The sequence below is a fragment of the Mirounga leonina genome, unplaced genomic scaffold (assembly GCF_011800145.1).
Source record: "Mirounga leonina isolate KUSES-001 unplaced genomic scaffold, KU_Mleo_1.0 Mir_199, whole genome shotgun sequence".
Lineage (NCBI taxonomy): Eukaryota > Metazoa > Chordata > Mammalia > Carnivora > Phocidae > Mirounga > Mirounga leonina.
Genome location: NW_023270498.1, coordinates 4,962,119 through 4,987,782, shown reverse-complemented (window position 1 = coordinate 4,987,782; position 25,664 = coordinate 4,962,119). Strand labels below are relative to the sequence as shown.

The window sequence follows — 25,664 nt, the reverse complement described above, 5'->3', positions numbered from 1 at the left end:
GTCCGCTGACATATGGCTTTGGTTTGGTTTCTTGACTCCCTGGCTGCTTGAGAGAAGAATGTCCCTCGTGTGGGGATTTGCCGTGCGGTTCCAGTTGCTGAGTAAATGAAGGAGGCTGGGGTAGAACATGGGTCCTTTAGGAACATGGAATTTCAGGGCGGAGTGGAAGTGGCACATGCGGAAGACACACCGTTTTCCTTTCTACCTGTGCCCACCTGCCCTCGAGGTCCATTCTGTCTGCTGCAGACTTTGGGGCAGTATAGACTGAAATGTAATCTTTTCTGTCATAGACAAGTGTACGGACGATCAGTCCAGCTTCTGAATTTACTCTGACACTTACTTATCCTACACTTTACATATATACACAGATATATATATATATATATTTACACATACATGCACACATACGTGTGGATATATATATTCAGACATACCATATATCGGAATTTATGTGAACTTGTTGGACTACACGTGTACACACATCGTCTCCACAAAGTTCATTAATGAGTATTTATCTCATTAATGAGTATAAAGATAGTAACGAAACAGAAGTGGACATCGGTCTGGAACCACAGGCCATGCGTGTTGCGTCTGACCATAGCCCTCGTCGGTTATGGACCCCATCGCACCGTATAGATGGATATTGCAAACAGAAGGGTTCTCTTTTAAGAAGCACCATGAGTGGTAGTTGTTTTGAGCAGGGAAATCATGCATGTGAAGCCTTCTTCAGTTTGGATTGGTTCGATTTGGGGATTGTGGGCAGACGGAGAGCAGCAGAGACAGATGGTCGAGACCCCGTGTGCCCAGGCTCCTGCTGGGGACCTGAACTCAGCAACTTGCCTATGTGAAGGATGTCCATGCAGGCGTGGGTCTCCTCTGGTCGTTACTTGCTCGTGACCATGCTCTGGCCACTGAACGGCTCTGACCTTCCATTTTCTCCTCTGGAAAAGCGAACGGTTTGGATTCGCTGGTATTCGGGACCCCCGCAGCCCCTTTCCTCCCCCTGCACTGTTCAGCTCATCTTTATTGTTCTCCAGATCACATCCATTCTTCAAAGAGCATGTGCTTTTTTAGAGATGGAGCATGTCGTCCCCTACACTTTGATTGCCATTTAACTTCTAGTACACGAGAGAAAGCTGAAAGAAAATCGGGTTCGCGCTCAAATTGCCGTGTGTTTGGAACCACGGGTTCTGGGCCTGATGCTTGTGTCCTCCCAGCCTGGCTGTGTCTCCATGAAGAGCTACCGCCCTGATGTGTGGCAGGCACCTGCTGCCCCTTTGCCTGATGGGAACACCAAGGAACATCAAGTGCTCTTGCTCTGCCCTCCGCTGACCCTTCTGCGTGTCTGCCGGGTCCCAGAGGCCTCACGGAAGGCCCACATCAGTACAGAATCGCCAGTCCCTTGCCCCTATACCTCAGGCCGTCTGCTTGGGGCCCTTGCTGCCTCCAGAGAGCCGACACCAGCAGCCACACAAGAGAACACCTCTTGGGTCACTGCAGGCAGGCCCCAGCGCCAGGGCTGTCCCTGGGCATCCAGACCAGCCTCTGTCCCTGTTCGGGGAGAGCAAAAAAGAGGCTCGATTCTGTGACAGTTTTCTGATCAGTCTGTCATTTCTGTGGTTGGTATCATTGCCTATGTGCCCATAACACTTCCTCTCTCCCCTTCACCCGCGGGCACTATGATACCACGCATTTTACTACATCTGTGTTCACCTATCCCTCAGTTCTAGAAACATGATCAGTTATGAATACACATATTAAGGCATGCTGTTGGTTACCTATACGTAGTTTTACTCTGTAGCGTAGTTTCTATTCCTTTCCATAGCTCTGGGCTTCTCGTGGAGGGTTGCAGCGTGATCAGCCGTGAGATCCACGTGCATATGTGTACGTGCGTGGACACGTGCCCCGTGATTGGAGCTGCTCCACTCGCTGGGTTGGATGTCGTGTGATGTGCAGGGCACCAGTGGCTCAGCTGGGACCGCTGCATGTAACCAGGAGCCTTGGCCGTACTAAAACCTAAGCCTTCGCCACTTACACAGTGATTTACGGAATAAAGGTGTTTAGGTTTCACTTTGTTGGGTAGACGGTTTTCGTGTTAATGCATTTATTATTAACATCCTGACTTTCGTGTGTGTTCTCTAACTGGAGTATGAAATTCTAGGCCAGCGGATAAGGAAGTTAACTGATGTGTATACCCATTTTGGGTTGCTATTTTCACAGCTGGCTTGTACAATCCCAGTCCAGATTTTCCACCTGTGCATTGACCATCTGGCTCTCTAGCGGTTGGCAGTGGGCTGCGGAAATTCATTTTTCTATCCTTCAGGAACACCTAAATGTCTCCCCTCTGCCATCTCTGTGTGCTTGGAAGAGAAGAACCGTTCATGAAAAAAGCCTGGAGTGGCCTCTGGAGTGTCAGCAAGCCAGTGAATTATGGCAATCAGAGATGGTGGGGCACCATGTGCCCCAGGCGGTTACCTGAGTTTACCCAGGTGGTATCGAAATAATCCCATTAATCACAAGAATCGCATCCAATCACATCTCATTTCCCCACCTTCCGGAGGCTGAGGTGGGAGGATTCACCCCTCTGCGGATGAGGACCGTGAATGCAAAGAAACACCGTGCTCAGGGTCCGGGCTTAGATCCGGGTCGGTCAGACCGCAACGCTGGTGCTTGCCCCCAGGGCCAGTGGCAGTTCGTGGTTCAGAGGAGGGAGGACGGTGAGCCCCAGGAGTGAAGGCTAAGATCACCATGTGGCTCAGGAGCTTGAACTACCCCAGGTGTCTGTTGCCCTTGGCAGTTCCCCATCTGGAACACGACGGGGCTCGTTCCAGCTCTAAATTTCTGATGAGGAAAACACCAAGAAAGAAGAGCAAAGACTTGGAGCTCAAAAATAACAAAACAATAGAAGAAAGAAAAATGGGCCCCCTAGAGAATGTAATCAAGAAGGAAAACATTCTGGTTGAGGTCAAGGAACGCAAATCTGGAAACGTGAATCTTAGATTCTTGTGATTGGATGCAAGTCTTGTGATTCATGGGATTATTTCGATACCACCTGGGTAAACGATCGCTGCCATCCCATAGTCTGGACATGAGTGAGGCTCTTCAAGCCAGAAAGTTGTCGATTTATCTTGTTTATTGTTTTCGCCTCACTCGCAATTCTTAAAGCAGACATTTCACACAGATGTCCCGGCCCTTAGGGCCGTGCTATCGGCCCAGGGGTCGTGAGCCACGTGTGGCTCGTGGGCACCAGGAGTGTGGCCCATCCAAACCGAGTCGTCCTGTGTGACCTGCACACTGCGTTCTGAAGACTCGGTACCAAAACGAACTTAAAACTTCTCATTCATCAGGGCGCCTGGGTGGCTCAGTTGGCTAAGCGACTGCCTTCGGCTCAGGTCATGATCCTGGAGTCCCTGGATCGAGTCCCGCATCGGGCTCCCTGCTCGGCAGGGAGTCTGCTTCTCCCTCTGACCCTCCCCCCTCTCATGTGCTCTCTGTCTCTCTCATTCTCTCTGTCTCAAATAAATAAATAAAATCTTAAAAAAAAAAAAAAAAAAAAAACTTCTCATTCATCATTTTTCCAGTGACTGTGTGAAGGAATGGTAACATTTTAGATATGTTGGATTACACAGAACGCATTACTAAAGTTGCACCTGCTAGAGAATGTAAAATTGCATGTGTGACTCAATTTTTCTAGTGGATGGTCCTGCCCAAGAACTTTTTGATTTATTTGTTTTTCTCATTCACATACAGGGTTCAGTCCCACTCAGAGAAAAATGCCACCGAAATCACTGAAGATCATAAGAACCTCAGTGATTTCATAAATGGGACTGGAGGTTTTGAGGTGGCTCGAAATGCTTTGAAAGACATAGTTGGTGGTTTCACTGTCTTGTAAAAACTGGAAGTTTAAGTGTGGAAGATTCGTTTGTTGAGATTTTTAAAGAGTGCCGTTTAATCTCGTTTCATATGCTGATAATAACAGGCCTTTTTTTTTTTTTTCCTCCCCCAGAAACCTTTAGAAAATCATCGCTTGCCAATGATGAGACAGATAAAGAGAAGAAAAAATTTCTGGGATTTTTCAAAGTTAATAAAAGAAGCAGTAGTAAGGTAATGGATTAAATACACGTTGGATTCTGCATTATGGAAAAATAGTTGCTTGGGATGCTTGTACTCACCCTATCTTGGAATCTTTCTAAATATTTTTAGGAGTGTTCATTCCTTCGGCTGAAAGGGAGCTTATCCATACGCACCAAAGTGGCTGGCATATTTCCACACTTGATTCCTAAAGCTGGGGGGTAGTGTATTTACCAGCACGGCACGAAGCCATGAGCGCGGCTCTGCCGGCGCATGTGCAGTACCCGGTATGAAGCTGCGGCTCAGGAAACACCCTGTGGATTGATGAATGAATAAGTGAGCGCATATTTATAGAGAACAATCCCTATTCCTACAAATGAAATGAATTTAGTACCTGTTTAACGTAGGAAGCCTCGCAGAGCTGCTCTTGGGCCTCTTTGTGGAGCTGGGTGTCCGTTGTTGAACGGGTCCTTTGCTAGTAAATTTTAGATGGCCTTTGGTCTTCCCAGTATGGTTTGGAATATACTGCGTGATAAGTTAATTATATTCATCTTGTTGCTCTTTACTGAATCTTAAAGTCATATTTTGGATGCCTTGTTGTAGAGTGAGGCCATAGTACACAGAATAAGACTGAAGATTTTTACAGTCACTTCTGAAATTCCCAAAACCATAAATACCCTCTCACTACCAAGAAATGAAACTGCTCGTTGTCCCTATTATATTTGTCTAAATGGTGTATTTTGCTAGTATCTGGTAGGTTCTCCTTACTCATAAGTGGGACTGAAAAAGACAAAACCGTTCCAGCCAGTGCTAGGCTCTGATACCATCAGGTCGGCTTGGAAGTGTCCACTTGTATACAGGTGAAAGCAGGGTGGGAGGGCAGCCTGGTGTTGGCTGGAAGGTCCCCCTGCACACCGGGCTGCGCATCTCATTTCCCCACCTTCCAGAGGCTGAGGTGGGAGGATTCACCCCTCTGCTGATGAGGACCGTGAATGCAAAGAAATACCGTGCTCAGGGTCCGGGCTTAGATCCGGGTCGGTCAGACCGCAACGCTGGTGCTTGCCCCCGGGGCCAGTGGCAGTTCGTGGTTCAGAGGAGGGAGGACGGTGAGCCCCAGGAGTGAAGGCTAAGATCACCATGTGGCTCAGGAGCCTGAACTACCCCAGGTGTCTGTTGCCCTTGGCAGTTCCCCACACACAGCGCAGCTCATTTCTCTTCCCATGTCCTGATGCTTTGATTTTGATTTTGTGAATCTCTTTTTTTGTTACTGGTCATTATGTTTCGACATGCCCTTTGAAAATCTGTGCTCTACGCGTTTCTCTTTAGATCCTTTGCACTTTCCTTCTCCCCATCTTGCATTCCCTCCCAGCTCCTCCTCTCTCCCCTCCCCCCTCCTCCTTTCTCTCCTCTCCCCTACCACTCCCATTCCCCTTTTTCTCCCTTCTTCCCCTCCCCATACCCCTCCCCTCCTTTCCCTTCTCTCTGGTCAGGTTTACTTGAAATTACAGATTCTGACTTTTGCATCTGAATTTCCCTTTGCTCTATCACCGTTGAGTTTCTTGGTTCCTGAAATTTGGGAGGTTAAGTTTGCCAGGACTGCACTCCCTGCAATCCTCCTTCATCCTGAAGGCACCAATTCAGAGTAAAACCTACCATTTCCTCACACTGAGATCTCAAGAGTCCTCTTGTGTCTTCTTCTTTGAGAGATGAAACTGCAGGCAAAGCCAGTAAAAAAAAAAAAAAAAAAAAAAATCGAGAAATGCTTTTGTTTTAAGTAAAATAAGATTGCCTAAGGTGTGGGAGATTAGAGACTGCCCAGTTTCTGAGGGTTCGTCAGGGACACCACCCCAGGAGGACCCTGGAAAAATGCCACAGGCTTCAGGGACTCCTGTCTTGCCATCTTGGCTCCCTCTTGGCCGGCTGGGATTATTTTTCCTTTCTAATGTACCTCCTCTCTTCCTCTCACTTACTTTATGTTACTCTAGACTTCTTTTATGTTGTCGTATCCTTACTGGATTATTTGTTGTTTTTGGCATCAACTTCTTCATTCCTTGTTTTCTTCGCTTCACGGTTTGAGACGCTGTGCTAAATGCAACTTCATTTCATCTTCCAGAAGCCTGGTGAGAGGTACTACCCACCTTATTTCACAGGTGCAGGAAAGAAGGCTGCGTCCCCCTGAGCTGACCCTCGGGCCAGTGGCTGTCCAAGTTCAAACCAGCCTGTCTTTCCGGAGCCCTGGCTCTTCCTCGCCCATTCATGCTGTAATGCTTGACACATCCAGGACTCCACTTTCCTGCACTAATACTAAGAGGGTTTGGAGGAAATCATTATTTACATGGTTTCTAAAATCATATGCCAGATAGTCCACAAATGTCTCAAGAGGACAGAACGCTAAGGATGGAGAAATATCAAGGCGATTAAAGCTAAAGGAGGTTTTTACAATATCTCCTTAAAGCCAAAAATGTATATGTGTGTGTGTGTGTGTGTGTGTATAAGATCTCAACAGAGGATATATTTGAGGGATATCATTTTGGATGAAGTAGATGAGGGCGTGCATCTTTCCTTGTTCTAAAACTTTGTTATTTTACTGTTTTTAAAACATGATAATTTTGTACAATTTTGACATTATTTATTCCCCTAACCCAGAGGTTCTGAAAAAGTACCTAAGAATCACCCTAAGACCTAGGCTAATAATGGGATCCTGGGGTCATCTGCCCAAAGATTCTCATGTTGGGGGGTCAGGTTGGCAGCCCGGTTGTGCCCAGTGATTCTGTCTGTAGCTGGCGGCCAGCACGCCGTCATGCAAAATGTCCTCTTGAAGAATGAAGTAAGATGTCATTACTGTTATCTTTTATGGACAGACAGTGAGATGTTTGGTGATTTATTTCTGTATATACTCAATGAGCAACACAGTGGTAAACCAACCAAATTTAAAACTCAGAAATCCCCCCAAAACTAGTCAATGAATTGGCTTTCTGAGCAAATTCCATCAGCTCAGACTCATGAAACTACTGTTTTCCTATTATATATCTTCTAAGCTGAAGATATGCTTTTGGGAAAAAGCAAAAAGAAAACCCCTCCCTTGAGTTACAGATTTCAAAACTGGTTTTCAGATCAGTGAGCACTTTGGTTCGGGGCTTTGGGGTTCCTGCGCTGAGGGGCGTGGCCGTGGATTACAACCACCCAGTGCAGAGCCTGCCTTGAAGACCATGCTGGTTTTGTGCTGTAATAATCGTGGAGGATGACTTTTTGGTCTTACTTTGACCTGGAGATAACGTGCGGTGTGTCTGTGTTCCAGGCCGAGCAGATTGGGCGGTCCGGGTTGGACAGCGATGAGGACACCTCACAGTCTGCTTTGGAAAAGGGCTCGAATGTGAGTACCAATCCCACAGGTGCTTCTTGCTAACCAGGCGGGCTTCTCACCGCTTCATAGGACCTTCTAGAAAATAGGACTGTAGATTAGTTTAGTCGTTTGGTTTTTGTATGTTCAGTCTAACAGATGCACGAAGCTGTGCATGGCTTCCCGTTTACCTGCCCATGCTACAATTAGAAGCTGTGGGGTCTTTTAGTTCCTACCTCTCTGTACTGTCAACATGATCAGGAGGATTCAAGAATTAGATTAACTGAATATACACCCTCTGGAATCGCTTCCATACATTCAGGAGCAGCTTGGGGGCCACATGGCCTTCTTTCCCATCCTGAAATCTACCAGTTCCTAAACTGTGAGACTACACTTCAAAAGGATTTTATTTTATTTTTATTTTTTAAGAGAGAGGGGGAGAGAGAGAGAGGGTCTGTGAGCAGTAGGGGAGGGCCAGAGGGAGAGGGAGAGAGAATCTTAAGCAATCTCCACACCCAGTGCAGAGCCCAGCGTGGGGCTCGATCTCATGACCCTGAGATCATGACATGAGCCAAAATCAAGAGTCTGATGCTTAACCGACTGAGCCACCCAGGTGCCCCTTTAGTTGTATAATCTTAAGCAAGTCTTTACCTGCCATGACCACATCAACAATGTCATTTGCTTTGCTATAAAACAGACTTAAATCAACTAAGAATAGTTTGAAATGTCCATTGACGCATTAATCTGCAATCATAGTCTCGATTTTGGCCACAACTTATTGGAAAATGTCTTCTAATACTTCATGTACTCTGTAAGCTACATTTGTGTTCTAGTGGGAAATCTATTTACTTACACTAGAGGGCTTGGCTGCTCACACTCTTTCTTATTGCAAATGTGCTAGGTATTTTAAATTTTTCTACAGCAAAGAATGGAAGCATAAATTTTGTAGTGGGCATTGCTCATTTGTGTGATTTTTTTTCTCAGTGCAACATAAGGAAATATATTCATGACATAGATAAATAGATAGAGCCTAGGCAAAAACTCCATAGGAAATATCCAAAGCATTTATAAGGAAAATAATAGAATACCACAAAGACACACAAAAATAGAATTGTACACATGGAGGACACACCATGTTCTTAGATGTGAAGATTCAACATTATTATGTTGATTGGGTTTTGTGGTGGAGCTAAATAAATTAGTTATAAAGTTTACTTGGAAAAACAAGCAAGCAATAACTAGCCAGGAAAACTCTGAAAGACAAGGGTAATGGATAAGCCTGGGTAGTTTTGAAATAACTTCTAACACCTCTGTAATTCAGACTGTGTTATACTGACCACAAAGAGCTCAATGGAACCAAATAGAAACCCCAGAGGCAACTGAAGACGGAAATTGAAATACAATATAGGCAACACATCAAATCGGTGGAGGGAAATAAACGTATTGATCATTGAAGAGCCCAACAGCAAGAGATAAAATCGTATGCATTTTCACTGTAAACACTAGGATAAAAAATATATAGAAATGTAAATGTAAAATTGAAACCATGTAAGAATTAGCACAAAATGGGAGTGAATTCATCTGTAAATTGAGAGGAGGGAATATGTTCTGAAAACGCCGGTGAATTTGACTTCAGTGGAAAAAATTTTTTTTTGAATGACAAATGAGAGAGGGAGGGAGAATATTATCAGCAAAGTAAAAATCCAAATGACAGATGTGGGGGGGTTGTTGAAATAGAAAAGCAATGACAACCTTATGTACGTGAGATCACAGGGTGTTTGTCTTTCTCTGTCTGACTTACTGCATTTAGTGTGATTCCCTCTAGCTCCATCCACATCATTGCAAATGGCAGGATTTCATTCTTTTTGATGGCTGAGTAATATTCCATTGTGTATATATAGCACATGTTTTCTGTCTGTTCAATTCTATATGGAATCTAAAAAACAAAGCAAACAAAAGACCAAGAGAAACAGACTCAGATACAGGGAGCAAACTGGTGGTTGTCAGAGGGGACGGGGTGGGGGGATGGGGGAAGGGGTGAAGGGGGATTGAGACGTACAAGCTTCCAGTCATAGGGAGGAAGAGTGCAGCATAGGAAATGCAGACAATAATATTGTAATAACACTCTATATAATGTGACACAGTACTCATCGTGGTGACCGTTGAATACAGATTTGTCTACTCTGCTTCAATTAAAAAAAAAAAAGAATGATGACGTCTGACCAAGATAGATAGAAATTTCACAAAAAAAAAAAAAGGAAGTGGTGCATAAATAAATGGAAAAGTGCTCAAACTCGCTCATAATGAGAACTAGAAATTAAGCCTCCAGTGAACTACCACTTGTCACTCTTTCCGTGGTCTGTCCGTTTGTGCAATGCAAAGCTGAAGAGCGTTAAATGGAGAGTTTTCCAGGATATTTATTTTATTTTTTTTTAAATGAAGGGTGACTTTTCCTGACAACCAGAGTTAATAAGTGAAGCTGCAATGTGGCAGATTCATTCTTGGCCTCCAAAGCAGAGTTTACTGGGCTTGAAGCCAAAGGGCAGGACAGCACTTAATAAAATAATGGCGGCAGATAGTGATGGTGACCACCGCGTGCCGGCCCATGATGGGCCCGTGCTGAGTTCTGTGATCTTTCATCCTCCTTATGAAGACGCAGAAACCGCCAGCTTCCAGAGGCTGAGTGGTTGACCAAATCTGGACAGGTGCTTATGTTTGCTTAAGTATTTTATGTTCATGCTCAATTTCTTTTTTAAAAAAATTTTATTTATTTATTTGAGAGAGAGAGAAAGCACGCACATGATTGGGGGGTAGAGGCAGAGGGAGAAGCAGAATCCGCGCCGAGCAGGGAGCCCGATGTGGGGCTGGATCCCAGGACCCTGGGATCATGAGCTGAGCCGAAGGCAGATGCTTAATGACTGAGCCACCCAGGCGCCCCTCATATTCATATTTCTTTATGTCCATTATGTCTTATGTTTGATATTACGCTCGCGTCTATCAAGCATGGTGTGTTGGTGATGGAACTTCCCTTATGAGCACTCCGCTCTTGTTTTTATAAATTTCCCCCCAAGCCAGTGACTTGAAGCTGAGTGCCCTGCCCTTAGGGTGTGAGAGCGAGGCTTTCAGTCTCACACAGCAAAGGGCACCTCTCTGTCTCCACTTTCCCCGTCTGTGTAGTGGGTACAGCACCACCCACCCTGCACGGTCAGCAATCACAGAGCTCACCTAACACTCTGGGAAGCATTCTGAAATGGGAGTAAACTCGTTCAGAGTTTATTAAAAAGTTTGCAGAAACTATTGCTTATTTTCCCTTGAGAAAATATGAGTGGTTCATCATAAGAGTCTGAAGAGAATAGATGTGCATTAAAAGAAAATATCCTTTTTTTAAAAAAAGATTTCTTTCTTTGAGAAAGAGAGAGAGTGTGTGTGTGAGCAGGAGGAGGGGCAGAGGGAGAGGGAGAGAGAGTCTCAAGCAGACTCCCCACTGAGTGCAGAGCCCAAACCAGGGTTTGATCCCACGACCCTGAGATCATGACCTGAGCGGAAATCAAGAACCTGCCACTCAACCAACTGAGCCACCAGGTGCCCCTAAAAGAAAGTATCCTAATGGGGATAGCCATAAGTCATTAGATCTTCCCTGAAAAGATAGTTAATTTCATGTAAACCAAAGTTTACTCTGTTCCAAGAATCATCTTCATTTTCTTAATCATAGGGCCCTTGAATCAGTAAATATCATCACCTCCCTAATAATGTCAAGCTGTTTTCATGGAATTTTGCATTTTTCTGGGAAACTCTCCCTTCTGTATCCATGCATAGCACACAATTCCCTCATCTCTCACCTTTGGACGCCGAGATGCAGGGAGGGGACATGGTCGGTCACCACTGGATGTGATTAATGGTGAGGGGACATTGCTCTCAGGCCTCTGTCCCCATCCTCTGCCCTGTCCCTAAATCACATGAACAGCAGTGATAAATCATGCACATTGATGGAATGAGGTACCTGAGTTAATTTGTAATTGCATGCACAAAAATGCCACACACCCAGAAATACCACATCGGTCCCATAAAGTGAAAAATGCTCTGATGGAGGAGGAAAGTGACCCAAGTTCTCATCCTGGTCCTGTTACTAACTGTGGGCCATTGGGCAAGTCGGCAAATGAACCATAGTAACTGACCTTTTATGGGCCCCTTGTCTTTGTTAAAAAAAAAAAAAAAAAAGCCAGATTCTACAAATTTGACCAATCTAAAATTTATCAACGTGAGTTATATCAGATACCATTGCACTATCCGTTACCATAAAGTTAAAAAGTCCTTTGGTGACTGATTTTCAAAAATCACTGTCTCAATTAAGAAACCAAAACCAAACAAACAGAAAAACAAAAAACCTTAAAATTATCTGGGGCCCTTTGACCCTTTGCCCTGTTAAGGCAGTTATGGAAATCCTCTACCAGCATAGTGCTTGCTTCTCATGGGTGGAAGTGATTTCCATATCCAAAGCCCTAATCCGTGTTTGGGAACCAGGTGGGCGCGTCCCCCACAGAGTAGTCTGGCCCTGATGGGGACGCCTGCAGCATCAGAGGCCTGCAGTGAGGAGCCCAGAAGTTTATAGGGACGCCCACCAGTAAAACAGCACTTTTAGGAAAAGTTACTCAAAACTAAGTTGTAAAGGAAACTCCACAGTTTAAGCTGCCCCGAGTCCCATGTTTATCAGAGATGCTGTACTTGCATCCAAAGCAGAGTACCCGAGCCCGTGAAGAATCCTGTCTCTAGAGGATCCCGAAGAACTTGGAGCTTCTCCCGGGAGCGTGTGTTGACTCACTGCTGCCACAAGGGGTCAGTGTTTCCACAAGCAGAGCCAGGCCTCGGAAAAGCTCAGATCTCGTTTTTGGAAAGTCCACGTATTGAGAGCAGAAAAATACGTCCGGAGGGCTGAGCCACATGTTTGTGATGTAGAACTCATTTTGGTTATAAATCAGTTTCAAAGAGCTGTTTTGATGGCTTTGTGCCTTTCTAAAGCGTTTTGTATCCAAAATTAAGAGAAAGACGGCATATGGAAAGTTTTAAAAGTGGAAGGCAGGAATCCCATAGAATGCCTACAGCCCAGCCCAGTCTTCTGTCACTTCGTGTGTCTTCTTGAGCCTTTCTTTCTTTTTAAGATTTTCTTTATTTATTGTAGAGAGAGAGAGAGAGAGAGAGAGTGCAGGAGCATGTGCGCATGGGGAGGGGAGGGGCAGAGGGAGAGTGAGAGAGAATCTTAAGCCGACGCCACGCTGCACATGGAAGCCGATGCAGGACTCGATCTCACGACCCGAGCCGAAACCAAGAGTCAGATGCTCAACCAACTGAACCTCCCAGGCGCCCTGAGCATGTGATTCTTAGAATGAGAATAATATATAACTGAAGTTGATTGACAGTGCCTAATGCCAATACTTGGTTCTCAGAATGAAAAGAAGAGACATGGATTTTTAACCTTTTGGCTGAAAACGTGATGTTTGTAGGGATGAGAGGTAGAAAATGTCCCTTTCAAAATACTGATTTTCCTTGTGTTCCCATAAGACATGAATATCTCTTTTTCCGTACTGTCTGCATGTCCTTCATGACCTTCTCCCTGCTCTTTGACAGGCAGGTGTAAGACCAGAGTCTAAGTAGCCAGCAGGTGCGTTGGTTCCGTGAATGGCATTTAAGTTGCTTGTGACACCAGGTCAGTGGAGAGAAGCGAGCTCCCAGCCCCTCGGCGTCCGTCCCATCTCAGGAGATGGCAGCTCTCTCCTCCTGGGTCTTATTAGACCATAACCTGGGCATGTTCCCTCTGTTATCCCACGCCATCCGCGGGCCATCCTCAAACCGTGTCTGCCACCTTCCCGGTACGTGGGACTCTCTGCTCCGGGGGTCACCACGGTGCAGGTCTCCCGGTGGCTGGCTGTGCATCCATGACCTCCTTTGCGGCCTCACCCCTTAGGTTCCTGCTGGTGCATTTAGCAGGCAGAGCGAGGCTTCCAGAAGGTGGGTCCCAACAAGGCACCGCACTGCCCAGAGTAGCCTCTCCTCATTTGGTGCAAGAGTCCTCCATGGGTTCCCCTCCCAGACACTCTCCCTACCTCTTCCCATCAGGGAGTATCCTCCAGGGTCCTAGACACGCTTTCCTGGGCGTCCATCTGGCCTTTTGAGAAAGAACCGAAGCTGGAGCTTGCCCACGCTGTGGTCTCCCGGGTCTGTGCATTCGAGTTACCTTTGAACCCTTGTCCTGCCTATTCTCCCAGCTTGGCCTGTCACTGCACCCGCAGCCTCCTCCCTGGCCTCTAGCCGCACTCCAGCCTCCCGCATCTACTCAGGATGTGTCGACCTGTGTCCAAAGTTCGCTGTGCTGCCCTTGACAGCCTCCTGAAGTTCCTGGTAACAGAGAAGGAGATGCCACCTTTTGTTAAAATGAGCTTTCTTCCTGGGCATCCCTTGGCCTCTGAGCTCCACGCCTTTCCTTTCCAGCTTGTCCAGGGACTTGCTGGCCGGGTGGGAAATGCCTCGGGGCTGCCATCTGCTGGATCTCCTCCCTCCTGACGCTGAAAGAGATTTGCCTCTTGAGGTCCATGCCCTGGAGCATTCTCTGCCATCACTCACCTCCTCCAGGCTGGGCTCCTTGGTGGCATGAATCGGATCCCTCTGGACGGTTCTCTCACCCTGGAGCCTGGAGGCTTCCCAAGCCCTGGATTTCTCCCTGCTCCGTGGCCCCTGCTCCCCTTCCCAGGTTGTGCCACTCTCTTGATTTTTCCATCTTAACCTTTCCCGTGTACCGGGATTCCTTCCTTTTCTTCCCAGGGAGCTGTCCCTGCCAGCCAGGACTCGCAAATGAGCAGGGCTGTGGCCTCTGCTTCCCTCTCCTCCCCAGGCTCCATTCCTTCCTTCAACACAAAGTGCATGCGAGGGTCTCTCCTTTGGGAAATTTTTCAGCAGAGTCCCAATTTATAGAGAGTCGCAGAATAAAAGAAACAGTCATGTGTCATCTGCCCACAGTTAACAAATGTTCCCAGGGAGCCAAATCTGCTTCCTACCATTTTGTGAGTTTTTAAGAAGTACAACAAACACAGAGGAAGCTGCCTGTATGACTCTGACATGACCCCTTCCCTCCTTCCGCCCCCGAGGGTCACAGCCCCTTGGAAGGTTTTGTGTTTTTTTGTTTTTTTTTTTTTTAAAGATTTTATTTATTTATTTGACACAGAGAGAGAAAGCACAAGTAGGCAGAGAGGCAGGCAGAGAGAGAGGGAGAAGCAGGCTCTCCACTGAGCAGGGAGCCCAATGCGGGGCTCGATGCCAGGACCCTGGGATCATGACCCGAGCCAAAGGCAGCTGCTTAACCGACTGCGCCACCCAGGCACCCAGGTTTTGTGTTTTAATAAAGGTAGTGAATGGGTATTTGTCCATACACAATGCGCGGTGATTTTTATATTATTTAGCCCTGTACGTAATGATTTGTTTTCTGAAGTCTGCATCTTGAGACAGAATTAGAAGAGTTGACATTGAGAAAAAACAGACAAGGAAGGACAGAAGGAAGGGAGAAGGGAGAGAAAGCACAAGGGAGGAGAAGAGAACCCAGGGCCTCCTCTGAACTAACTCATCACACAGTGCTCCCTCTCCCTCAGCCCCCTGCCCCCAGCCCCTCATTGGGCAGACTTTCGTGGAGGCTCTGCCCTAGGAGACACAGGGGACCCAGGACACTTGGGGTACAGAGAGGAGCCAGGCCAAGCCCTGCATTCAGGAAAGACACACAAGGTGAGCCCCTGGCTCAGGGCTGCTCACACTCCAAGTGCAAGGGCATTGCGGGTCTTGCAAGAATTCTGGTCCAAGGGACCGGGTGGGGCCTGCGATTTGGGATTTCTGAGGACCTCCCAGGTAACACTGCTGTGACTGAGAACCAAGACCCCAAGCGCTGGCGAGGGGTGGAGTCAGCGAGCAGAAGGACGGCTGCAGCATGAGGAAGGTCTGTGCAGAGAGGGGCAGGCCCTGCGGGGACCCAGCCTCCGAGGTGGTCCATCATCCATCAGGAGGACCTGGGGGGAGGCAGGCCTGCTCAGGGATGGGGAATGGGCCAGGTGCTCGCGATGATCATCTGGTGAGCGCTAAGGGCTGGCATCTCCTCCTGGAGGAGATACTCAGATCAGCTTTCAGGAAGGGGCATTTCAGAAATGTTGGCATCGTGCTTTGGAAACTGAGATAATTTCACCAGCTTGAACAGTAACCACTGCGTGGACATTCCAAGGAGATAAAAAAAGAGAAAACAAAAAATAAAAATAAAAAAGTAAGAAAAGAATAGATTTACCATGGTGGGCTTGAAAGAAATTTTTATGTATTATATATGCATGTATATAACATATACACACCTGCATATTTAGCCAGAGGATATTGGTTGAACTCTAAGAATACATAGTTAGCGATATTCCCTAAGTGGTTTGTCTATGATACTTAGTTTTTTCTTTTAGCAGAGCGGATTTCTGCCTTGTCTGGATGGTTTTCTAGCTTTAGAGCAAAAATACGAGCAAATCCTAAATGCAGATGGTGGTGAAGCTTATTCCTTTGAAAATACAATGATTTACAGAAAGGAAGAGTTTGATTTTTCCTTTGCACTTGAATTTCCTAGACTGCTCTGTCTTGGTGGGCTGTGAGTCCTGTGTGGTTGAGTAGAGTTTGGCCAAAGTGAACGTTCACCTTTTGGCTCCTGATGACAAAGGCCCTCCTCTGTGTAAATCATCACAATGGGACATAGAGCAGATTCCAAACAACTTGTGGCGTGGGACTTGAGTATTCCCAAGCAGATGTCATGCCTCTATTTAGGTTCCATTGAGTCAACACTTTACTGATTCGGATGCTGCTCTATTCACATGCCCCCCCACAGGTCCCCAGCTCGTGAGTTGGTCTTAACGCATGGGGAAGGGGGTCAGAATCTGAGGGAAGTCAAGCGTATGTATGAGCTGTGTAGTCTCTGTATTTCTGAGTAAAGCTCTTATTTTTCTTTTTTTTTTTTTTAAGATTTATTTATTTTAGAGAGAGAATGTGCAAGTGGGGGGAGGAGCAGAGGGTGGGAGAGAGAGAGAATCTTAAGCAGACTCGAACTAAGGGCTGAGCCTGACACGGGGCCTGATCCTAGGACCCTGAGATCATGACCTGAACCGAAATTAAGAGTCAGATGCTTAACTGACTGAGCCACCAAGGTGCCCCTATTATTATTATTATTATTATTATTATTATTATTATTATTATTATTTTATTTTATTTTCATGGTTGTATGGCTAGTGACTAGTGCAGAGCTTGGAACGAGGAGGAGGGGCTTATATGTACCCATCAAATGCATGCATGCCATGTTCAGGAGTGCAGCCAGTGAAAATTGATTTCTGCATAGTTTGTTACTCCTTTATTTTTTTTATTTTACTTTATTCTATTTTATTTTATTTTAAAGAATTTGTTTATTTGAGAGAGAGCATGAGCAAAGGGATGGAGGGGAAGGGGCAGAGGGAGAAGCAGACTCCCCACTGAGCAGGGAGCCTGATGGATGCGGGGCTCGATCCCAGGACCCCGGGATCAATGACCTGAGCTGAGGGCAGATGCTTAACCAGCTGAGCTCCCCAGGTGCCCCTCGATCAGAAGTTCTTGATTCCTCTCATAGACCAGAGGGGAGGTGGGTTTGACAAGTTTGACAAGCAAATGCCGTGCAGGTAAAAGGCATCCTTTGCACCATGGGCTTCTTCCTGGAGACATGACATGTCCCATAGGAACCTTATAGTCCCCCGTGGTGGTCAGGACCCACCAAGGACGACAAAACTGGAATCTGGGGGAAACTCAAGCACAAAACAGTGATGACCCCCAGCAGGCTAGGGCAGGTGGTCCTCAGCCCTCGGGAAACATGCCGTAACCATAGAGGAGGGTCTGCGGTGCTGGTGGGGGTCACTGGTTGCCTCTCTCTGAAGATCCTTGAGGCCCCAGCAGGGAGGGAGGATGTGACCCCGAGAATGTCTGGGCTGGAACGGCCGGAGCATTCCCACTTCAGGCCTGAGACATAGAAAGGTCTAGAAGACCCCCACCAGCCCCTGCGCCTACCCCCACCAGATCTGAGGTGAATCACGCGGCAAGGGTGAGGGCAGGTTTGTCCAAGTGGACCTGTACAAATCATGACCTTTAATTAAGGGCGTGGCTTGTCCTGAGATCATGGGACATATAAGCCAGAAGTGGCTCTTTTAAACACAGATCATTAAAGTACCTGGACGCCTGGAGGAAGGATCGGCCAGGGACGGGCCACGGATGGCCACGGACAGGCCATGGGCAGGTGGTGAGGCCCCCTGGGCACATCTGCTGGGGGCGTCCCAGGGCCAGGATAGAGCTTCTGCTTTCTCCTGGAGGATTGAGAATCACCTGCTCCCTGCAGGTTCTCCGGGAGATCATAACATTTAAGTCCAGGGCACTCAAAATAGAAGAAGAGTAATGTGCCCATTTCAATGTAATTTTAATGATCCGTGGCAGCTCTGTGTATTGAGGTCCTTCCTGGAACGCTGAGGCGAGGCGGTTTCTGGGGTCCACACCGATGCTGATCTTAGTGTGGGATGCGCCCAGGCTGTGTGCCTTTCCTGTTGGTGGGTGAGCAGGGTCGGGCTACTCTGCTGAACCACCACCAGGGTGCACAGGCCACTTCAGTGACCATGGAGCCAGGGCATGGCCATTCTCTGCACCTCAACACCTTTGGGGTCCCCCTCTCTGCCTCCCGTGTCTAAGGGTCTATGGAAGCGATAAGTACTCTGTTCTGTGTGTGTGCGTGCATACACACCAGCATGCACACAAATGCCCTAGAGAATGTCACCTGCCACAGTTTTTAATGGAAGGAGAAAAAAATGTGAGAATGGTCTGAAGTAAGTGACGACGTTTGTGTCCATCTCCCAGACGTTCTGGAAAAATAAGTGAAATGCATTTGGCAGTAACTCAAATCTGTGAGACAGCAAATCCCCCAAACACCCCAAAAATGAGAAGAATCGCTTTCTATGCTCGCTTCAGGAAATGGGGCAGCCAGCTTGAACGTTGCTCATAAAGCGAGAGAGAGAGCTGTGGCCAGAGCAGGGACGGTGTTGGCTCCCGGTGTGGAACGCACACACGCACACACACACACACAGACACGTGCGTGAGTGACTCCAGAAGCAAGTGTGACTTGGGCAGAAACCAGAAACCTGGACACACCTGCCTAGGACCCTCAGGTGCAGAAGGTTCCAGGGAAATCACCCGGTGAGTGGTGTTCTGGGGGGAAATGATCCAGCACCATGGGCCTCAGAGCTCGGGTACTTGTGGCCTTTCTGGAATTTGTAAGAGAGGCGACTGACACTGGTGTTTCACACTGACTTACAGATAAGAGTGGAGGAGAAACCAGCCAAGAGGCAGCCAGGCCTGTGGGAAGAGCTATTTTGTGGACGATGAGCTGCCCTCGGACTCGGATAGAGGGAGAGGGATGCGGGGAGCTAGTGGGGTGCCTGTTCAGTAAACCAGCAGGTGGACCTTCTGTCCAGGCCAGGAGACCCTGTGCAGGGCCTGACAGCCAACCCCAACCCAGGAAGGAAGGTGAGGTTTGTCTCAGGGGCATGGCACAGTGATCCCGAAACAGGGCCTGAAGTTTCTGGGATAAAATGGGAATGCTGGGAGATTGTTTGTGGCAGAAATGAGTTACTGTACGTGTGTGTGTGTGTATGCATATTCACACACACACACACACACACACACACTCTGCATAATTAGGGGGACATTGTTCCACAGAGGCTGGCTGGGACAGTGATTCTCTGCAGGACCCAGGACGGGGGTGCACCTGAGTCATCCACACACGCACCCTTCGCTGACATTCTGGAAGGCTCACGCCCTCGATGGCCTCTTGCAGGCCTGTTTCGGAAGGGCTGCTGGGGGAGCAGATCTCAGACAGATGCAGGCCAGAAGCCCTGAGGGCCCCAGGGTAGGAAGGTTAGCCAGCTTCCCGGGGAGGGAGCTGGGGAGATTCGGGAATAAGCTGTGGGAAGCCAGAAGGCATTAATGTTACCCAGAAAGGAGAAAGGCCAAAAGGAGACCTCACATGCTAGGAAGAACCTCTGGGCCATCTTTGAGAAGCAGCTGCTCCTGAGGGAGAAGATGAAGGGAAAAGGGGCTCCAGTGGGCCGGTCAGGAGGGGACCCCAGCTGGCAAGAGGGAGGGACCGAAGAGCAGCCATACTTCTGCGTGGGGCTAGTGCAGGTGACCTTAGAATGCAGCAAAGAGAGACGTGGTCAAGGGCCCCAGAGTGGAGCCTGAGATCAGAGAGAAAGACCAGGGAGGGAAGAAGAGAGAAAACTGACCCTCTGTCCCCTCCACCTGGGGAGGTGGCCTCACACTGCCACCTGTCCTCCCACCTGTGACCCGGTTAGTGAGAGCAGGAGTCTGCCCGCCGAAGCCTTGCCCATCCACCTGTAACCCCGAGCTGGGACCCACTGGCTGCCCAGATTCCCTGCAGAAAGATGAGAGCATCACCCCCCTCCCAGGATCGCAGTCCTATCAACAGACCTGTCTCTCTCCAGTTTCCTGATGTGTTATAGCAATCCCGCTGGTAACCGTCGTGGCACTTCGGTTTTCCTCCTGGCTGGTTCCCGCTGAAGCGGGAAGGTTGTGAGGGATACCACGATCTCCTGTGATGCCCCCTCTGTGTTATCTGCCTTCAGATGGGAACATCTGCACCTTCTTTCTGGGCCTGTCTTCTGACTCCCCAGCTTCCCTGGGACCCTGGGCTGGCCACCCACCCCCCGCCATGCTATGGGACTTGCAGCTCCCCGGAAGCCACCTTCCTCCTGCCTCTCTCTTTATCTGCAACCAAAGTTAATGTCTTCATGGAGGAATACAGCGTGCACTTCAGAAGAACTGCAGAATCTTAGCCCTAAAGGTCAGGTGCACAAGATCACAAAGGAGAACCTCCGGAAACCTGCTGAGGACTTTGCAGGCAAACTCTAAGAGCGACCTGAAGATGTGTGTACTCTGAGGTCCCCTCCCTGTCGCCATGACAACATGCAGTGCATCAGCTGAGTGTCCTTTGGGGCATCAGAACCTCTGAGAGAAAGAGAGGGGTCAGGGGTGGGGTCACTGGTAACTTGTGAATAGTAAAATACCAAAGTTTATGAATGATTTACTTCAAACGCATGAAAGCCACTTAAGGTATGCCCCGAAAAAACATCGCCATTTGCTTTGTGATGTGCTTTCCCAAGGGGATGTCCCCAGGGTGGGATTGCAGCTCTGGGGCAGACTCTGCTTGTGGAGGGTTGTCATGCATGCAAACACCAGCCCCCCGCAGAGGCCGGGGCCCCCAAAATGCTGGCGGCTGAGGCTCTGAGGCTCTATCCCGAGAGAGAAGAACAGCCAGACACCTGTAAGCCAGGCAGTGTGGTGTGATGGTTGGGGGAGAAGACAGGAGCAGTGGTTCTTAACCTTGATCCTTGACTTGTGGCTCTTAAATCTCAACCACCAAAAGCAGATGCCTGGTTGCCAGGAAGCACACGAAAGGATGCTCAACATCATGATTAACTGGAGAAACGCAAATCCAAGCCACAATGAGATAACACTTCATACCCACTAAGATGGCTATAATTAAAAAACAAAAAAGAAGAGGATGGGGCATCTGGGTGGCTCATTTGATTAAGCATCCAACTCTTGATTTGGGCTCAGGTCATGATCTCAGGGTCATGAGATTAAGCCCCATGCTGGGGTCCATGCTCAGCAGAGTCTGCTTGAGATTCTCCCTCTGCCCCTCTCTGCCCCACTCTTGTGGGCACACGTGCTTTCTTAAATAAATAGATTAAAAAAAATTTTTTTAAAGAGGAAAATGGCAAGTGTTGGCAGGGATGTGGAAGCATTGGAAACCTCGTCCTTGCTGGTGGAAAAGCAAAGTGTCATGCCTGCCGTGGGAAAGAGTTTGGCGGTTCCCCAGTCAGTTCAATATTGAATATTACCTGTGACCCAGAGTCCCACTCCTAGATGCCCATGAGGACTGAAAGCAGGCTCTCAAGCAACCTCTGTACTCAGATGTTCACAGCATCTCTATTCACCAAAGCCAAAGGTCGAAAACAATCTAAATGTCCATCACCAGATGAATGGGTAAACAGAATGTGGACTGTCCAGACAAAGGAGTATTATTCAGCCATAGCGAGACTACAGTTCTGACATACACCATAGCGTGGATGAACCTTGAAAGCCTGCTCAGGGAGAGAAGCCAGACACGGAAGCCACCTGTTGTCTGGTTTCATTTATATGAAGTAACCAGTAACCAGTCCATGCATCAGAAAAAAGCATGGTCGTGGTTCGTCGGGGCTGGCGGTGCAGGGGGGGCGGGGGGGCGGGGAGAGAAGAAAATGGGAGGTGGCTCCAGGATGTGTGCAATGTTTCCTTTTGGGGTGGTGGAGAGTTCCAGAACTACGTGCATGTGGTGATGGCTGGACCACATTTGAGTAGACAAGGCTGCTGAATGGTACACTCGGACATGATTAAAATGGTAAATTCTAGGTTGGGTGTATTCTGGCATAATCTTTTAAAAAAGAAAAACAACAGATGCCTGGTCCCATCCCAGAGTCTCTGCTGACGTTCATCTGGGGTGCAGCCTGGGCTTCCCCATCTCTCGGAGCTCCAGGGGGTGGGGGTTCTGGGGTGCAACCAAGTTTGAGAGCCTCTTTCCCATTGCCAGCAGCCTGTTTGGCTCTGGCACATGCTGGGGTGTGGCCCTGGGCAAGCCACTTGCGCAGCACCCCCGTTTTTGACCTGCAGAATGGGAATCCTACGATTACCCACCTCTGAGAGTTGTTACAAGGATCTACTGGGTCGATATTCAGAAAATGAATGCTTCCCCGTGTTCGTTGTTATTGGCGACACCTGGAGTTTAGATGGCCTCCTTCCCCAGGTCAGCCCTTTATCCCTCTGCCCTTGACAGGTGTCCGCTCCGATTCCCTTCCAGGGAGCGAGACCGCACTTCTCTGTCCAGGACGGTCCTCCAAATGCGGTTGTCCTGTGTTCTTTGCAGTGTGGCATTTTCCCTAGACCATTTGGATGATAACCCTATTTCGCTTTTTTTTTTTAATTTTTATTTACTTATTTATTTGAGAGAGAGAGAGAGAGCACAAGTAGGGGGAGCAGCAGAGGGAGAGGGAGAAGCTGATGCGGGACTCAATCCCAGGACGCTGGGGTCATGACCTGAGCCGAAAGCAGACACTTCATCAACTGAGCCACCCAGGCGCCCCTTATGATAAACCTATTTTGGATAATGAATTTTTTTTTTTTTTTTTTTTTAGAGAGAGAGAGAGTACATGCACACAAGGGGGGAGGGGCAGAGGGAGAGGGAGAGAGCGAATTTCAAGCAGACCCACTCCCAGTGCAGAGCCCCACTCAGAGCTTGATCTCATGACCCTGAGCTGAAATCAAGAGTCGGACACTTAACCGACTGAGCCACCCGGGTGCCCCTTGGACATTGAATTTTGTGGCCGCTCTTTTCTACAACGTGATCCATGAAGACAGCAGTGATGATGAACGTGCAGATGAGGAATGAGGGTTTTGAACAATGCTTTGGAGGGCCGGTCAGCTCAACCCAGAAAGCCACGGTGGAATCACAGCTTGCTTCCTGCTTCTTAAAGACATCGTCCCACTTTGCTTGAAGATTCATTCACCAGAAGAGAAATCTCCTCACCTTGATTTCCTCCACCTCGTGACTCAGTTACTTAGAGTTACAGAGGAGCCTCCCTGATGTGATACACATGTTAGAAACAGTCAGATGTCGTGCAAAGAAATTTGTTCTCACCTTGCTTTTGTTTCTGCATCACGGGGTGGTATCTTTTCAGTATGCCCTTCGATCAACTCACACAGATGTACATCCAGAGTTCTCGTTCCCTTTCTTCATGCAGCTCATGGTATGAATCATATGCTCACGAGCCACTCCATACGAGAGTCCTCATTGGGTTTGGGGAGCGCATTTCTCGCAAGAGCACCACACGTGAGATCTTACTCCTGATGAGCCATAGCACACCACACTTCCAAGCCAGCATTTGGAACGTGCCACCGTGAAGATGATAAGAGATTTGCATGCACATTTGAAAGGGAAAACCTTTGCTTCCTTTGTTCCTGGGGTTTTATTATTTATATGAATGAGAACATTTCCCCCCAAAATGATACTTGAGTTTCCTGAGCTGGAATCTCACATCACACCCCAGCAGGCATCTCACACACACACATCGTGTGGGTTTGTGTCTTTTGCCCACGGTTCTCTGCTGCAGTCCTCCCAGGAATCCTCCCCAGATTCCTCCTGGTGAACCCCACATGCAGCCAGTCCCCTGGCCCTGGCCTCCCAGCTACACTGTCCGTATGGCTTACTTTTTGACTTTCCTCCCCCACATCCCGCCAAGCCTCTGTACCTGGATTGTGTCTACGCCCTCACGAGGGGCCCACTGGGCTTGAAGCTCGTCTCCCAAGCCCCCTGGGCCTCACGGCACACTCTCCACCAGGATCACAGCCTTCCTGAGCATGAGCAGCCCATATTATTATCTTGATCTACACAGGGGCTCGTTTCCTTTTTGTTCACAAGCTTTTCAGAAAGTTCTGGCTTTCGGGAATTGTCATTAAAGTTGCCTATTGGAAGTAATCAACACGCTCCGTGCATTCACATGTCTGTGAGTCTCGCTCTTCAGACAGTCCTGCAGCAAAAGACTGAGAGGATCGCAGCTGACTCCCAGTGTCTTCAATGAGTGTCGTTAAGAGAAAATCAGATATTCCAGTGGGGTGCTCTTGGTTTGCTCCTTCTAAGAAGAGATCCTGCCAGTAGAGAAATGTCCCAGAATTGCTCTGATGCTTATCACCATCGGAGAGCTTATGTGGCCCAGTGTTTTGCTGGCGGAAATATCGATCCCAACCAAACAGCTTCTGCAGCTTTTCCTCTAAAGAAATGCCATCCCTCAGGCATTCCCACAGAGGACCGTGGCCAAGAGAATGATCATTTCTCATCATCTCACATAATAGAACCTGGATTCTTAAGTTCCGACCCCCTGCCCTTTGCGGGGATCAGTTCACACGTTGTTGGCATGCTTTATCCCTCCTGCTGTGCATTTACGCCGAACTGACTTGAGAGTCCCATGCGCCAGAAGCCAGCACACCCTTTCCTTTGGCTGAAGGGTTCAGCTAAGGGCACATCTGTCAGGATGGCCGTGCCCCGAAGATAAGAGAAAGCAGATGGAGAACACCCTCCCAGGAAGAGAGTTTTGTCCCACCCATTGCCCAGGACCATGCTGGAATGGGAATGAAAATATTCTCTCCTCCCTCGCCAGAACATGTCTGGGATGCTCTGCCACGCTGGTCCCCTGAGTGTGGGCAGGACAGCAGTGTCTGCCCCATCTGGTTTGTAGCACGTGGTCCTGCCCTGGATTCTGCCAAACCCAGGATTGGAAGGAAAGATGATGGGGATAGCAGGTCTGACTGCATCTTCTCTCCCACTTGATTCTTGGACACAGCATTAAGAACAGAGGAAAGTGATATTAAAGCCTTTGAAAAGAGGACAGCATGGTGTAAGGAGAGGAGGATGCAGCCGGGCTCCTGGAACTGATTTAATTCCATCACCAGGCAGCTGGGCTGTCCTGAGTAGTTCTGGTGTCTCCTTGGGCTTTGGCTCTCCTCACCATCAAAACTCCAAGATGGCGCCATCCTAAAAGTGTCTGATCTAACTTAGAAGAGCAGGAGGCTCATAGGATTGCCAACGGCTATTTTAACTACACCCACTGTAACCAAAGTGCTTTCCGTAATCTTTGAGCAACAGCCATATCTGAATTCCTCACTAGCCACGTCAAAAGATCTACTCCGACTTTTGACTTTCAATAGATATGATTACACAATTGTTCTCACAAGATATAGTCATATTTGCCAGAATGGGCAGTTTTGAGAAATGGGAACAAAAATGACTATCCATCCTTACTTTTTTGAACCAATTTATCTTTTTTAAAAAATATTTTATGTATTTGAGAGCACGAGCAGCGGGGGAGTGGGGCAGAGGTGGAGGGAGAAGCAGGGAGCCCCACACAGGGCTCAATCCCAGGACCCTGGGATCATGACCTGAGTTGAAGGTAGATGCTTAACTGACTGAGCCACCCAGGTGCCCCAACCAATTTATCTTAAACAGAAAGATGCCAATGACAGGTTGCCCCATTTGTCTCTCTTGCCTAGAAGCACATTCTGGCCAGAGTTCACTGCGTCCAATTCA

At 48.1% G+C, this 25,664-nt stretch overlaps 1 protein-coding gene across 1 annotated transcript in view; it reads left to right on the top strand.

The window, feature by feature from the left end:
• COBL (cordon-bleu WH2 repeat protein) overlaps window positions 1–25,664 on the top strand; it is a 279,447-nt gene that overhangs the window by 121,202 nt on the left and 132,581 nt on the right. Inside the window, exons 5-6 of the mRNA XM_035026491.1 lie at window positions 4,007–4,104; window positions 7,370–7,444. Coding sequence (XP_034882382.1) covers window positions 4,007–4,104; window positions 7,370–7,444 — 173 coding nt within the window. The remainder of the gene's footprint in view (window positions 1–4,006; window positions 4,105–7,369; window positions 7,445–25,664) is intronic.